Source organism: Pseudopodoces humilis, chromosome 9, assembly GCF_049639895.1.
Source record: "Pseudopodoces humilis isolate 2021_Gansu_Grassland_sample_001 chromosome 9, ASM4963989v1, whole genome shotgun sequence".
In the NCBI taxonomy this organism is placed as follows: Eukaryota; Metazoa; Chordata; class Aves; order Passeriformes; family Paridae; genus Pseudopodoces; species Pseudopodoces humilis.
Window position 1 is genome coordinate 9,206,818 of NC_142208.1, and position 14,947 is coordinate 9,221,764.

General features: G+C 37.1%; 1 protein-coding gene across 4 annotated transcripts in view; it reads right to left on the reverse strand.

Moving 5' to 3' along the window:
- Positions 1-563: 563 nt before the first annotated feature.
- WAPL (WAPL cohesin release factor) overlaps positions 564-14,947 on the reverse strand; it is a 65,078-nt gene continuing 50,694 nt past the window's right edge. For all 4 annotated transcript variants that reach the window (XM_005520441.3, XM_088060069.1, XM_088060068.1 and 1 more), the window contains 10 exons: positions 12,490-12,601; positions 11,449-11,546; positions 9,833-9,909; positions 8,470-8,645; positions 8,047-8,162; positions 7,195-7,356; positions 5,756-5,963; positions 4,495-4,583; positions 3,367-3,462; positions 564-3,031 (listed from right to left, as the gene is read on the reverse strand). In XM_005520441.3, coding sequence (XP_005520498.1) covers positions 2,966-3,031; positions 3,367-3,462; positions 4,495-4,583; positions 5,756-5,963; positions 7,195-7,356; positions 8,047-8,162; positions 8,470-8,645; positions 9,833-9,909; positions 11,449-11,546; positions 12,490-12,601 — 1,200 coding nt within the window. In that variant the 3' untranslated portion in view covers positions 564-2,965. The remainder of the gene's footprint in view (positions 3,032-3,366; positions 3,463-4,494; positions 4,584-5,755; positions 5,964-7,194; positions 7,357-8,046; positions 8,163-8,469; positions 8,646-9,832; positions 9,910-11,448; positions 11,547-12,489; positions 12,602-14,947) is intronic.

Consider the following 14,947-nt stretch of genomic DNA (forward strand, 5'->3'; position numbering starts at 1 on the left):
ACTCGCGTTACAGTTCATGAATTATTGCATATTGTACCCATAGCTAGTTGTACCAATTAAGGAAAAAACCATGGGAGAAAAAAACCCATCCTGAAATTAAAGCATCATTCATATTAATCAAGAAACAGAGCAACATTCATGGCAATTCCCTCCCTTTTCACTTAAGAAAGCCATTAACACCCCCCATGATGTGGAAAGTCTCACCATAAGAACTGTGCCATTTTCCCTGTGCTCTATCACATTTAGGTTATTCTGACTACAGCTCTCCAGAGTTGTTACTGAAAGATCAACATGTGCAGAGAACTCCAAAATGCACCAAGAGACACATCATCTCCAGAAAATTTCCAGCCCTGGCTGGTTTGACTGACCACAGCCTCAGGTCCAGGCACTGAATTTCGTTGTCTCAACACACAGGTGAAAAGCAAAGCGCTACATTCAGGATGCTATTTTATAATTTTTTTCATACTTTTTTTTTCATTTTTTCTTTTAGCAATTTACCTGACACTGCCTTCTTTCTGCAATCACTCAGAGGAGTGTTTTATTGCATGTTAAAACACAAGATATGTATTGAAAGTAGCAATTTTATTTGAGTTAAAATTATTTACAAAAACCCAAAGACATACTTCATGAAACTGGTACAAACTATTTTTCCTGCCGTTGGCTTTTGCTCCAAAGATCACAGCTGAGAAATACTGTATAAAATAAAAATAGGATTGGATTCAGAAAAGTACTCTACTGTTCTAATTTCCAATTGAGAGTATTTACACAAATATTTACAATGGAAAAAATGTTACTTTAAAACTTTAATTTGCAAGTTGACCTCAAGTACCCTTTAATGCAGAGTTATTTGAGGGTCTAACACACAAAAATGCACTGCAGTTCACAGGGTGATTTCTCCCCCCACCCTCAAAAAAAAAAATCCTGCATTTGTCAGTGCTTGACAATTAGTTACATTTAAAAAAAAAAACCTGTTAAACACTGAGGTAAATCAATTCCCAAACAATTACCAGTGTAACAAAGAAAGGTAGTTGTCCCTGCTTTCCCCCATCAACGTATTTTGCATCTTCTTTTCTCTTGCCATCTCTCCACAGAAAACTACATGAACAATTTGAAATCTCATTATATATGTGAAAATGTCTAAAATCCAAAAACTAGATAGGCCAAATATTTAATAATTTCCTCCTGATGCAGATCACTTACATACACCTTTTCCCTCTCTCTCAATACCGTTTTGGTTTTTTTTAAAGAAGGGGAACACAACCTCAAAAACTTTTCTAAGTTACACTGATACACTAACTTTTAGAAGGTGATGAGAGAAAATGCAAAAAAATATGACCAACATAAGATTTTTGCCGTTAATCAGTTACTTCCTTACAGAATTCCCAACAATCTGCATTATCAAAAATAGGAAGACATAGAAGGCAGCCACTGTATGTAAAAAATTTACAGCTGGCACTGATACAAAAGCACAAGTTCTTAACTTTATACATGGAGATAACACAAGATCTAAAAGCAGGTTAGATTTCCTGTTATTTCCCCCTCATTATACATAGAACTAATATTTTTATGGCTTCAAGTTTTACAAATTCAATGGAGTAACATGATGTAACTACCTATACAGGTATTTAAAAATGTCAACGAAGCAGATCGCAGAACAGTCTGCAAATATTCAAGACCACCTTAATAAAAATAATTAATAATCAATTCTGTTGGTCTGAATAGTGAGTGCAAGAAAAAAATTGTTAAAAAAGTCATGTATTTTCTGGGATTCTTTGTTCCACTTAAGTCCTCAAACACAATGCTTTGCTGTGAACTAGACCTCAGACTGAACAAAATCTTAGCTATATCAGCAATTTAAGGCTTTGTGTTGTATGCATTTCAACTCTGTCATACTACAGAAGGATGAAATAGAAAGATTATGTCAGCTGGAAACATTAATCCCCATTGGTGTTTTAGCTTCTTCAAAATTCTTACCCCTAAAACATCCAAATTAATTGTATTCAACATTATAAAACACACCTTGAGTTCTTCCTTGACACAAATTAAAACAGCATTTCAAAGTTTTTGCTTATCAGAAGTGTAAACTACCCTGGGATTGAGAATTTTTTTAATATTTTTTCTTTCTTTATTTTATTTGCATTTTAAACAGGGCACAACTTTTTACAGTCACTATTCTTTTTGTGGATAACATACCCTCAATGGCTTTGTGTGTTTATGGGTCTGCATGCTCTTGGAACTACAAAGCGTTATGGTCTAGCAGGTTACAGTACATGGGCCACGGGAGTTTTAGAACTGAGAAATAGTTCAACGACCTAATTTCAATCAAAACAGTATAAAAAATAAACTATCCAATCCTTGCCTCTTTGGATTCCAACAAATTTTAAATATAGACAGTAGTTAAAATCACAAAAGTATTTAAAAATTTATATTTTATGATTTTGGAATAATCTAGTAATAAAAAAAGCAGGAGCAAATTAAACTCAAATAGGAGCGGTGCTGCTGTCCAGAACTTCTTTATTAGAACATTTGTTTGATACCTCAGTAGCTAAGCTGCCTTTGCACCTGGCTGGCATGAAACAGTGGCTCAACAGTAAACAGCAGTTGCACTATCAGCAGCAAGTTTTTCCCCTTGAAACTTGTCACGAACAAAGCAAGAAAAAAGATAGGGAGGGTAAACCCTGCCAAAAATATTTAAATACTGCACTGCATCATAAACAGCAAGGTTTCTTTATTTACTTTCCTCAGAACCTTTTTCCCCTCATTTTTGATAGTTGCAGATTGATGTAGTAACTGTCTTTTAGAAAATGCTGAATGCATGGTTAAGAGACCAGGTAGCCTTAAAAATCCGAACACGAATGACACAGATGAATGCTCTTGGTATATCCTTCAAGGACTTCTTTCATGACTTCTTCTTTTGTCTAAGGGTAGCTCCAGCATTAGAGTGCCTGCAGCGGAAGTTAAGTATCTAGCAGTGTTCCAAGTATTCAATCACCCTAGAGATAGATTTCTGGCCTGTTGTTCCAACAGCACACTGGAAATGCAATAGAAAACACAAGTAACAAACAAGCATTTGTAGCACCTCCTTGAAATATCTGAGAGCTACTCTATTTTCAGAATTTTGGTATTTACAATTATGCGTCGGTAAAAGCAACTAGGTTCAGGTAGCCAATTCAGAAATATCTTCCTGGCCAATCACAATATGACAGACAAAAGGCCTTTCAGTATTAAAAAACAGAATATTGTCCTGTACTCTTATGAAGACACAAACTAAAAAATATTAATGCTTCTAAAAATGCATGAAATATTAACAGAAAACAAAATTACAAAAATATCTACATACATCAATTTGAAATATGTATTACTTACCGTAAGGTTCATAAAACTGAGAAATTTTTTTAGCATTTCAGTCATTATCGAGAAGTCCCCTTCAGGTAAGTACTCTCTCACAGTAGTCACATTGATCTAAGAAATAAAACAATCTTATTTGGGAAACATTTTTCTGGCACAGAACTATAATGCTCTGCATGCGAGATGCACTAAGACAAATATATTCACATCATAAAGACGCCTTTTGCTGCCATCTTTATGATTTAAGTCTCTTTTAAGCAATACTCATATCTTTACTGTGTTTATGTTTCTAGAAAACAATTGCTAAAATTATTTTTTTATCTTGGTTTGTTGAAGTTTTTTTCCTAAAAAAAAAAAAAAAAGAAGCCTATCAGACATCCCCCAGGACCTACAAGATTATCAAGAACTAAAACCCCCAGCAGATCACTCCCCTAACAAGGAGAGGCTCTCCCTTTACAGCTGTGAAGGGTTGAGAATTACTGATCTCACTGTCAGTCTCATTCTGAACACTAAAACTGTTATGGACACTGGTGAGTCCAAAGGCACAGAACAGCACCTTAAAAGGCCACTTCTGCACCATGGTAAATTCAGACAAGCCTGATGGCAGGTCTGAACTCGTTTTCATGTGAGCATATTTTTGATAGGAGATTTTATTGAGTTCTCAGCCATTGGAGTTCCACATTTTTAACTTCAGATTTCTATTATATATTTCCAATTTGAGACAATTATTTTGAACTAATAGGGACACACACAAGTTCATCTGATTTCAATGGAAGAAAAAACTGAAGAAGACTGAAAGAACAAGTAAGTCTGATGGTAACTTGCTTACTAAAACTACTGAGAAGGAACAGGCTTAGCCAATTTTTCTCTGCCTTTCCGAAGTTAATTCTTTTGCTGCACATAAGGGGAGAAAGGCAAAAGAGGTCAAATATTCAATTCCAACTCTTTTTGATAAACACAGTGATGTTCAGAAAATTAGTTTTGTCTGGAATAACTCTGGCAACTCTTCCCAAAGCTGTATACATCAGTGTAGCTTCACCAATGTACTGCTCACACTGGAGCCCAATTTAATAAACCCCTTTCAATATAGCAAATGATCAGTTAATTAAACATGAAATTGGACTTAAGATCAACTCATTCCCTTACTGGACTCTCCTGGCAGAGACAGCCTAGAAGCAATGCTGTGTATGAGGCCACAATGCAGTCTTCCATGTGCTTCCCAGCATGCTGAAGAGCTGTAAAAGAGACAACAGTCGATTGTATTCTCTAAGCAGCTGGTATCTTTTACTGCTGCAAATACAGTCCTTCATTATCACTTCCCAGAATGCTTTTTCCTCAAACAAAATGAGCTTTTGGACTGAGATTTCAGAGATCAGGAAACGCCACACTTACTGACTCAGCAGCACATTCTTGACAAGAAAAATGGTCTTCATTCACTTTCAACTCATTCTGTTGCACAGTATTTTGTCATTCGTCATTTCAATGTTCAAACTGTATGCTGAACACCCCAAACTACCAATGCAAATGTTTCATGTGCTACTACATGCCTCTAAGACTTCCCCCAAAGTAGTTTATTGTGTTAAGGATAACGGGCACAGCATTTTTTGCTGATGACTCAGCATTTTGGGAAAAACTACAAATAACTGCAGACACCAGCTGATGGAGCTACAAAAAGGAGGAAGGATATAAAGCAAGGTAGGAGAAAGTAATATACCACACCTATTAACGTAAGGTAAAAATGATGTATTAAATCATTCACTGCACCTACTATTAGAGGATTAAACAAGAAGGAATGATGTTTCAGACCCATTTTCCAGAGACAAACTATGTAACCGGTCAGAGATACTCAAATTCCTGGAACAAACTACCTAAGATGCAGCACATTAAGGCACTACACAGGTATCTCAGATACTACTGATGAAGGGAGAAGACAGACACAAAGCAGATGGGGACAGAAGAGGCAAATACGGAGAGGACAGGAAAAACCCCAACCCTTCAAGTAGCTTGAAACAAGAACCCTGGAAAACAAATTTAAGGCAGGTAACTTTCAAGGACTCCTCCAGAAGAACGAGTCAACAGCCTAAAAAGCCATCCTTTCCAGAATATTTTGTACGTGGAGTGTCCTAAAAATGTCTGGGGGCTTTGTTTGTTTCTTTTGGGTGGATTTTTGTTTGTCTGTTTTTGATGTTTGCTTTTTGGTTTTGTTTTGTTTGTTAAGAAACAGATAAAAGTAGCATAACAACTTCTACTTTTCATGCTTCGCATCTGAATGGCTCCTACTTATGCAGCAGTTTCACCTGGGATACACTGAAGAAATCTCAGCCCTAGAGATCGGATGTAGATAGGAAGGAGGGGACAAGGTGGGATTTTATGCCATGACACTGTTCTTCTCAGCCAGACAACGTACCTTTATTAAGGTCAAGTTCTTCATCATCTTCCTCCTTCTTATCCTTCTCCTCAGTACTATCTGACTTCTCTGTGGAGACCCACTGGATCTCCCCACTTGTCTCCTGCCATTCCCCACTCTTATCATGCTGAGCAGTGGGAGCTTCTTTAATCAGCTCGTCCGTCTGGCTCTCAGCCAGCTGTGCCGCTCGCTCACACTCCAGGAACAGCTAATGGGGGGAATTCCAGGAGAATTTCTTTAGAAATTAAACCCTAAACACATTGACTTAAATATATTTAAGTTTATTTCCTGTTCACAATTTACCCCTTAATACAATTAGCTTTCAATACTTTTCTTAACAATAGGATTTTCTTCTTCAATGGAAAATATAATCTGGCCCAACACCAGCCCTGTGCTCCACAGCAAGACCTCTCTGCCTGGTGCTGAACCACTTGCCAGGCTCCTCTTGGACATCATAAAAGTTTAATCCCTTTCCTTGAGACATGGCTTGAAGACTAAAAGCTGCCATAATTTCCTGTTCATTTCTGTTCTCTACCAATTCTCCTTTTCTTTTCATGCTAACTATTCCCTCTTGGCTTTTTTAGAGCAAAAATATGAAGGAGTCATTTAAAATGACTTGGCAAAGAATGTGAATGAACCAAGAAGCTCATATTAGGCACTTATTTCTCATGAATTACTTCCTAAACCATACAGTCACCAGTTTTAAATACTGCTTTACCAAGCTACAAATATTAAGGTATTTAAGATCATTATTTTTAGTGGGTTTTTTTTGTCTGCTACTGGACAGTTATTTCACAAAGTTAAATACAACTACAAAAAGCATCCATAAAATTAACTCCACTGAAACAAGACATCCGTGATTCCCTTTCAATTTTTTTTCATTTTAGTTTGCATGGTCAAATTCATTTACCAAAATTACTGGTGGATTATTTTTTTAACAATTTATATTTTTTTAATTTTTTTCACTTTACTGGTGGATTTCTTTTTTTTTTAAGTCAAATTAGGAATGCTGTTTCACATCCATAATCATTACATCTGTATTTTATTGCTTTTTATGAAGGATGATCTTACTTTTCAATTTAAAGTTATAAAGTCCCAAAAACATAGTACTTTAAAAAATTATGGAAGCAAAGTATGTAAGAGAAAAGTAGCTTGCAGCTAGTTTAAAACAAAATCTAGCAAGAATAAAACCAGAAATACATTGTATGGGAACAAAAGAGTTTTACTGGATGTCTAAACCACTGTCTTTTACCAGGGAAGCCATTTCTGTAATGGACAGCACTGCAGAAGTCAGGGTTGTGAGCAGCAATCTTCCCCCTACCTTGCTCCACTCAAAATGCTAAACAGAAAAACTGACACATTTTCATTGTTGAGTTCTCCCCTCCCCCGACAGTCTGATAATGAGAAATGAGAGCTACTGCAGGACAAACATTTCTCACCTGCACTAAAGCCTGAACAGCATCAATCTGTCCAGTTATCTTTAGGCTTTCGTCTCCTTCACCCGTACACAAGGAGTCAAAAGAACATGATGTTTCCATATTGACAAGGCAGTGCCTGTTCCGGGCACTGTATTCCACGAGATTGATCAACAGACCCAATCCCTGCAACATTGGAGAGTCAAAAAGGATTACACATATTGGAAAAAATACAATTTAGCACAAAACATCTATTTAGATAAACAACTTTGGCCTTAACTTTCTGAGAATATACAACTTAAGAAACAGTCAGACAGGGGGGATCAGGATTTAAAGAAATATAAGATAGAAGAGAGATCCCCGTACAGGAGACCTTCAATGCTGGAATCTTTTTTTCCAATTCTGAACATGAAAACATTTTTGGAGCTGAGGATTCCTTATACAGGTTAGCGATTCAGGTGTCCAACCCTCAGCTTATGTTTTTAAGAGATCCTTCACATACACAATTTCACTGCTGCTATTAGGCCACTTTGACCCATTTTATATAAGCTTAGGTAAATCTGACAAAGCTTTTAACTCTAACAGTAATATCAACCATATTTCCAAAATTGAAAAGATGTTTCAAAATTATTAAATCACATACTTATTTACCTAAATCTTTGTTCTTCAGGCAGTGCACGTTTTCCCACCGAACACAGGGAAAAAGCCCTCAAACCCACCAAATCCTTACCGAAACTTCATGTACCTCACTTTAGGTACATATGTGGTCACTGAACACTGTAGGGGAAACTATTGCTTAATGAGGAACCAGAACAGCTCAATGCTCAAGGAGGAGGTAAATAATTTTCTGTTAATGTAAGAAGCACAAGAACTTACCAGCACCCGAATATCAAATCTCTGTTCTTGAGGTAGGAACTTCGGAACCTGAAGCACACAATTCATTGCTGTGCCTATCAGACCATCTTGTTCACCTGTTTTTGTACTACCCCATTCTGCAAAGAGAGTTCAGAGGCTCAGCACTGAAAACACTCACATTTATAATGCTAAGCAGCCTAATAAAAACCTTTTGGCTCTAATGAGGCCCCTCTCAGCCCAAGCCCTCATCTGAACATCTCACAGCTTGCAATTCCTCACCCAGCTTGCAAAGACAAATTACTGAGGGCTGTAAGCAAATATCTACCACGGATAACTGCTTTAGAGCACTGGACTGGAAAAGCCATAATCAAAAAAAAATAAATTTTGCACTAACGGTTTATTTGACACTTCACCACAGAATGTGCAAAAGAATTGTTGTCTTACCATTATCATTTGTCAGGTTGAGCAAGACCCCAATGATGGCCCTCATACAGTCTTCCACAGCTTTTCCCACGTGGTTAGTTACATTCTGGTGAGGCAGAGACTTATTGTCTGGTAAACAGATACTGTCTTCAGCACGATTATATCGCTGGATTAACTCCTCACAATGCTGCAGTGCTCTGCAGGGAGAAGGTGCAGAACAAACTTACCTTCACAATATACAGAGCATTCTACCTTTATATTTGTTTCCTTGTTTCACAAGGAAAAAACCTGAAACACAGGGCTTTATGCAGAATTTTTCTGATACCCACTCTGTAGGGACAGATACTGAACTTACCACCTATAAAATCTTTTATAAGCTCAACTGAAAATTGTGAAAATAAAAACCTGGAAATCTTAGGGTTTTATCCGCTTGATAATTCAAGAGCAAGTTAATTTTCCTTTCCAGCTTCATGACATGGTCTTACAAAAGATATCTCCTCTTCCTATAAACCCAGCCTCTCATATCCTGACCATCAAGGCACAACATGATTCTGACAGTGTTACCAGAATGTTCTCTTGTTCTCTTCTCAGAACTATTTCCATTCAGTAAGCAATCACACATGACTTCCCGGCAGTAATATCCTAATCTTGTAACACTAATGGACCACAGGCATAATTCCACTGCATAACATTAGTTTCATGTTAAACCACTGCACTGATCTCAGTCACAAACAAAACCAGAAGTATCAAAAATATATACTGGTTTAAGTAACATATTAAACTGTGGTTTGCTTTGTTTTAATTTAAAGAAATACTCCAAATATCTAACCTATAACCATGAAATCAAGTTTCCAGTGAGGTCTGTGGAGTCAAACTTTCAGCTTCATTTGCTCTCTTATGAAGAACAATCAATACAAGGGGCAGACAAGCTCTGCCAGCGAACTGAGACCTCACCTAGATTGGTAAGTGGCTTAGTACAAGAATCTCTGCCAGGGAGAAATGCCAAGAAAAAATTTCACTATTTTAATTCTTAGTTACACTGTCAATTCTGCTCTGCTCCGTTCCAGTAAACACCTAAGTATAATGAAAACACAATAAATAAATGTCACTTCACCCTCTTATGTGCTCCTGGTTAATGCAGCAGGAGATGAATCCACAGCTGGCAGCTGCTACAGACCCAACAGTAGCAGACCTGCACATTGGTAGTACTCAGGTAGTTGCCCATACCCCCATCTACATTAACTTTACTCAATGAAAAGCAACAGTGGGAATTTTTGGGTTATTCACCCCTAGAATCTTCCAGTATAAACCATTTATTTTTTTACCCTATCATGTGACGTATTTTGCAAAACTGGGATTTTTGGGGAATTTTTATACAACTTACTTAGCTGAGGAGACTATGAGCTGTGAGTCTTTGTATGCTATCAGATAGCTCTGATTTTCTGGATTATGCACAGTTACCTAAAGAGAGAAGGAGAGAGTGGTATTAAAAACAGGGTTTTTTTTCTCTGAAAGAGAAGCATTCCCTTTTACCACTACTATACTTTATTCATTTCCACATTTCTTGGCTATTATGTAGTGTAAACCCTCACTTCTCATTTTTCAGTATTTCCTTGGAGTTCTCATCTCTAAGTAATTGTGGCACTGAAGATAAAACCATCTTCCCTGATAAAGCACAGAAACCATACAGCACAATGTTTTGCCATGGCAGAATCCTGAATCCACTTTCTGGGACTATGGTATCCCAAGTGTGTATACAGAACACAATTATACATGTTGTATTTTAAGGACTTGACATCAAATCCACTTCTGATAGCTTATTATGCATCCAACCATAACACACAAGGTTTTCCTTTATTCCCTTGACTGAAATTTGGAATCAATTTTCAGAAACAACAGAAGTCCTTCTCTTGGACTTGCATGATTTGGCATGTTTTGAATTTTGTTCCCTCTCCCAAGTTTCTAAGGATCTCACTACATCAAAAACACCCCTAAGTCCAAATGTGAATATCCTAACTCCAGACAAGGCTCTTCTACTCTTGCTTGGCAATTCCATCTTTTGAATATAAAAGGAGAAAACTACTCTGAAATTTTTTTTCTCACTGCTGAGAAGAAAGGTAAGAAGAACTTTTAAGACAGCCTTTAACAATTTTTCAAGTTTCTCAGCTTTTAGCTTGTATTAACACTGTCTTTAAGTCTGTCCTCCTATTTTAGTGAAGAAAACAAGTGACCACTGTAGCTAGTTGCCCTCTAATTTGGGTTTAAAGTGTTAAGCGAGAGTCATTGACCTGTACTCTGATACCAAATGTTTTCTCATGTGCGGAGATGTGTTGCTAGAACAGAACAAGGCTCTACTGCTTTCTTAGGGTATAACAACAGAAACAGTAACACCAATAACAAACACCAGACTCAGTGAAACAAGATATTGCTGAGAAACACACACACACTATTCCTGTCAACTCTGTTAAAGCACCACGTGTTTTGATTTCTTCCAAGCTCTCAAAGAAATATTTACCACCTGCATTTACACACTCAACAGATTACAGGACTCATTTGCCTTTCAGGGCAATTTTCTCCTTCAGCACTTCCCCAGCTGATGGTTCAAAGTAGCAATTCTTAACATTGATTTATTGTTTCTAAGAAAATCCCACTTCTATAATGATCAGTTATTACTAGACACACATTGGAAAGTCAAACTCATGCCTTGAAAACAACATCCATAAACAGCAGCTTTTTGCAGGAACTTACAAAAAAGCATCACATTGTATTTAGTTATTTTTACCAAAAATAATCTTGGAATGCAGTACACACCCACAGAATAGTAAATTAAATTTTCAAACATTATAGAAATACTGATAAGCATCAGAAAGTTAGTAGAGTCTATTAAAAAAAATAAAAATCAACCTTATAGAGCTATTATGTGACTATATATACTGGAAGAGTGTAAACCAGAACTAAAGAAGCAACTTTCAGAAATGCAAAGGATCTGCTCATACTCACACTTTCTAAGACCCGTAAACACCTCTCTGCGCCCCATAAGGAAGCAACCAACTTCTCTTCGTTTTCATCACTGCTTAGATGATCCACACATTCTTTAACTAAACACAAAAAGAAGTTGTTTTCCTCCATAAGCAAGAGGTCTTCAAAAGCCTGGTCAACTAACCAGCTACTCAAGAGTTGTTCTCAACCACATTTTATACTTTGCACACCTCTAATAGCAGGAAACAATCATGAAGACGTGATCAGCACTCCAAATTTTTTCATTTTTTACAAGTGAATGAAAAAAACAAACCTTACAATTTTGTCTTTACAAGTTTGAGATTGTTGTTACAAATTACATTACCATACATTTTATTTTCTCGTGCCAATAACAAGAACAAGCACACACTTCCCAGACTGTACAAGTCTGAAATCATAACTTGAAACTGTCTTCAAGTTGAATACTTTCATGTCTCCAATCCTTCCTTTGTTTTCCCACTGCTTACTTAAGACCAAGCTTTATTTAGGTCAAGAACTCATTTAGAAATGTCCCTTTTCCTACCTAGGAGATTCTGATCAAAAACACAGTAACTGAGACATGTATTTGAAAAAATAATGAAATCAACCCTCCCCTTCCCCTCCCCCCCATTTCTTCTTGAAGGGTTTACTTCCTTTGGTATATTTAGTTTAAAAATATCTGGGCTGAAAATAATTCTGGGAGACTATAAAGGAGATTGTACTCTAGAGTAAGTGTGCTGTACAGAGATATGCAACAACATTCTGTCCAAGCATAAGCCATTTTTGTTCTCATACACTGTAATGCAACACACTCTACAGATTCTGTTTATCAAGAAAACTATTTTCAAACCCACCTGCAACAGATTAAAATCACTAATATTTCTCAGTCACTTGATACTGAATTGTGTATTTCATTTTTAACATTGCTAAGAAAAATATGTAATATTTATATTTTTAACCACAGGAAACGAATATTACAAAAAGCAAGCATTTTCTTACAATTTACTATTTTTTCATGCGGTCAAAGCAGTATCCTCACTATACCTTTATCTACAATATGATCCAGACCACCCAGAAGCCGCAGTTCTTCTTTAAACCAGTCCCCAGCTCGCTTTGAGGTGAGTGACAGTAATGTCTCCATTGCCAAATGCCCAGTCTGAAAGAGTGAGGTTCTGGAATTAGTGAAATCATCATATGCAGCTGTAGCCAATATACCAAGTCATACAAATAAACATCATATGAAAACCATAAAAACGAAAGTATAGATTCGGAGAAGAACTACCACCAGAGGGAGCAAGAACAGACTGGAAAATATGCATATCTTAAAAAAAAGGCAGTACTGATAAAAAAAGGTACTTTGCATTTTCAAATTTTCTTTATTTTATTAATAGCTTAGATAACACAAGCACATTCCTGTCATCTGTTTCTTGTTATCAAAATAAACAAGTGGCAGAAGTAAATGGACACATCAGCCAGGCAGTAAAAAATCAAAGAAAATCCCCAGTGAACACAGCTTCTCAATCTCTCAGATACACTGGCTTTGCTGCTCATAGATCACATTTGATTCCAATGCAGGGGTCTTGTGTCTTTAATTTTAAACTTACAGAATAAAGCAATTAAACCAAACAGTTACAGGAAATCTTACTCTGTTTACTAATACACTTCTTTAGAAAAAAGGAGGAATACATATCTAAATTCAACAGCAGTAAAGCTAAGTTCACTCCCTGCAAATGGAAGTAGAACAGTACTCACCAGGCTTGAGCAAACACTCCATTGTCTGAGCAGGAGCCCTCCCCCCACCCCCCAGCATCTCCAGCTGCTTTCCTTGCTTTCAAAATACTTGATTTCCAAGGAGGAAAAGAAAGTTGAAGATCAGATAAACAAGAGTTACCACCCAAAGCTGTTTCTGGGTTTTAGGAACAAGCCCTGCAGCACACTGTCAGTATGAGCATAACAGTAACAGCATTGCTCCAGGGCAGATGGAAGCATCCTTGGGTCAGCAAAGTGGTGTGTGGATAAAGAGAAGACAGGCAGCAGCAAATCTACAATAGGTCAGTTACTTCCTAAATAAATTCCACAAAAGCTCAAAGGCCACACAGTATTTAGAACATGGTGATTAGTCTTCTGTCAGCGGGCAATAAGACTTCAAATAACTCTAAAAGAATATAAGGATGCTAATTTTCTCCTTTTTAATAAAAGGAATGAAACCTTGTAACCCTTTTGCTTTTGAGTGAAGTAATCCATTACACTCAATTTTTTGTCAATTACTACAAAATTTTAACTCTAAAGGCCCAAAACATGGTTGCCTTAACATTTCAGCCTTAAGCTGAGAGTGAAAGCCAGAATAACCTCTTTCACCATCTGAAAACAGAAGCCTCTCCTGAAGGTTTTTGTTATGATGCAACAGAGAAGAGGTATCTGCAGAAGCAGGAGCTCCACAGGGCTGCGCTCACTGACAGGTGAGGGCCATTTGCTGAGGTGAAGGCCAAGTTCTTCAGGTTTATCTTCTTCTAATGCAGCACAATGAGCCTGGAACAAATTCAACCCGCCCACACCTCCGTCTCGGTTTTTGGGTTTATGTTTTTAATGTAAATAGCCATCAAGAAAACAGAACCTTGGAATATTCAAAAATTAGTTCAGCCTAACTTTAGACAGACACAGAAACAACATGGTCTGTGGAAAGAGGGAGACAAATTGATCACCTCCACCTGATCGGTGTAAGATTCAAAAAATCGAAGGTGTGACTGGTTAGGCACAAGCTGGAGGTATAAAAACATCTGCTGCAATCCTCCTGTTTTGCACTGAGTATGTCTGAGTCTGAAAAAGCACAGAGCTTTCCTTTCTTTACCCCAGAAGATTTGCATTTTTGTTTGCATTTTCTGCCTGTCATTTAGTACAAAACAGAGATTACTTATTGTATCTCATGACAGGGATCTACATGAAAGCAGCTTGATCTCCAACATATGAAGTTCATTATTGTCTCAACTTACCATTGCTACTATTCTAAACTGGAAGAGAACCTAATAATCTCATTTGGTTTGCAAATATTCTCTAAATACTATACAGTCTCTGCTTCTAGATGGTGCAGCTGGGAGGAAACCAGTTTCCATCTGTGAGGTACTACAATATTCAAGGCATTTACAGCAACAGCTCAAAATAAATTTAAGAAATAGAGCTGCCTCAGGGAAAAACCCTCAAATAAAGCAGCTGAAACTGATGGCCTAGGATATTAATGCTCTTTACTCATGAACAACTTCCTCACAAGACAGAGACCCTTTTGATATATCCTCTCCTATTAAAACCCATGTCTAAGAAAACACAAGAAAAGAATTACAGTTCATAAAAAAGCAACAGGCTAGATCAGATTATGAATATGAGAAATGCTGAAGCAGGAGACAGTGGTCTTTGTGACTGGATGCTTGAGCAATGAGGAACCTGCACCAGCTGTTCCATGCTTAATAAAGGGAGCTGTCTTACATTTTATAGTGCAAGAGATAATCCT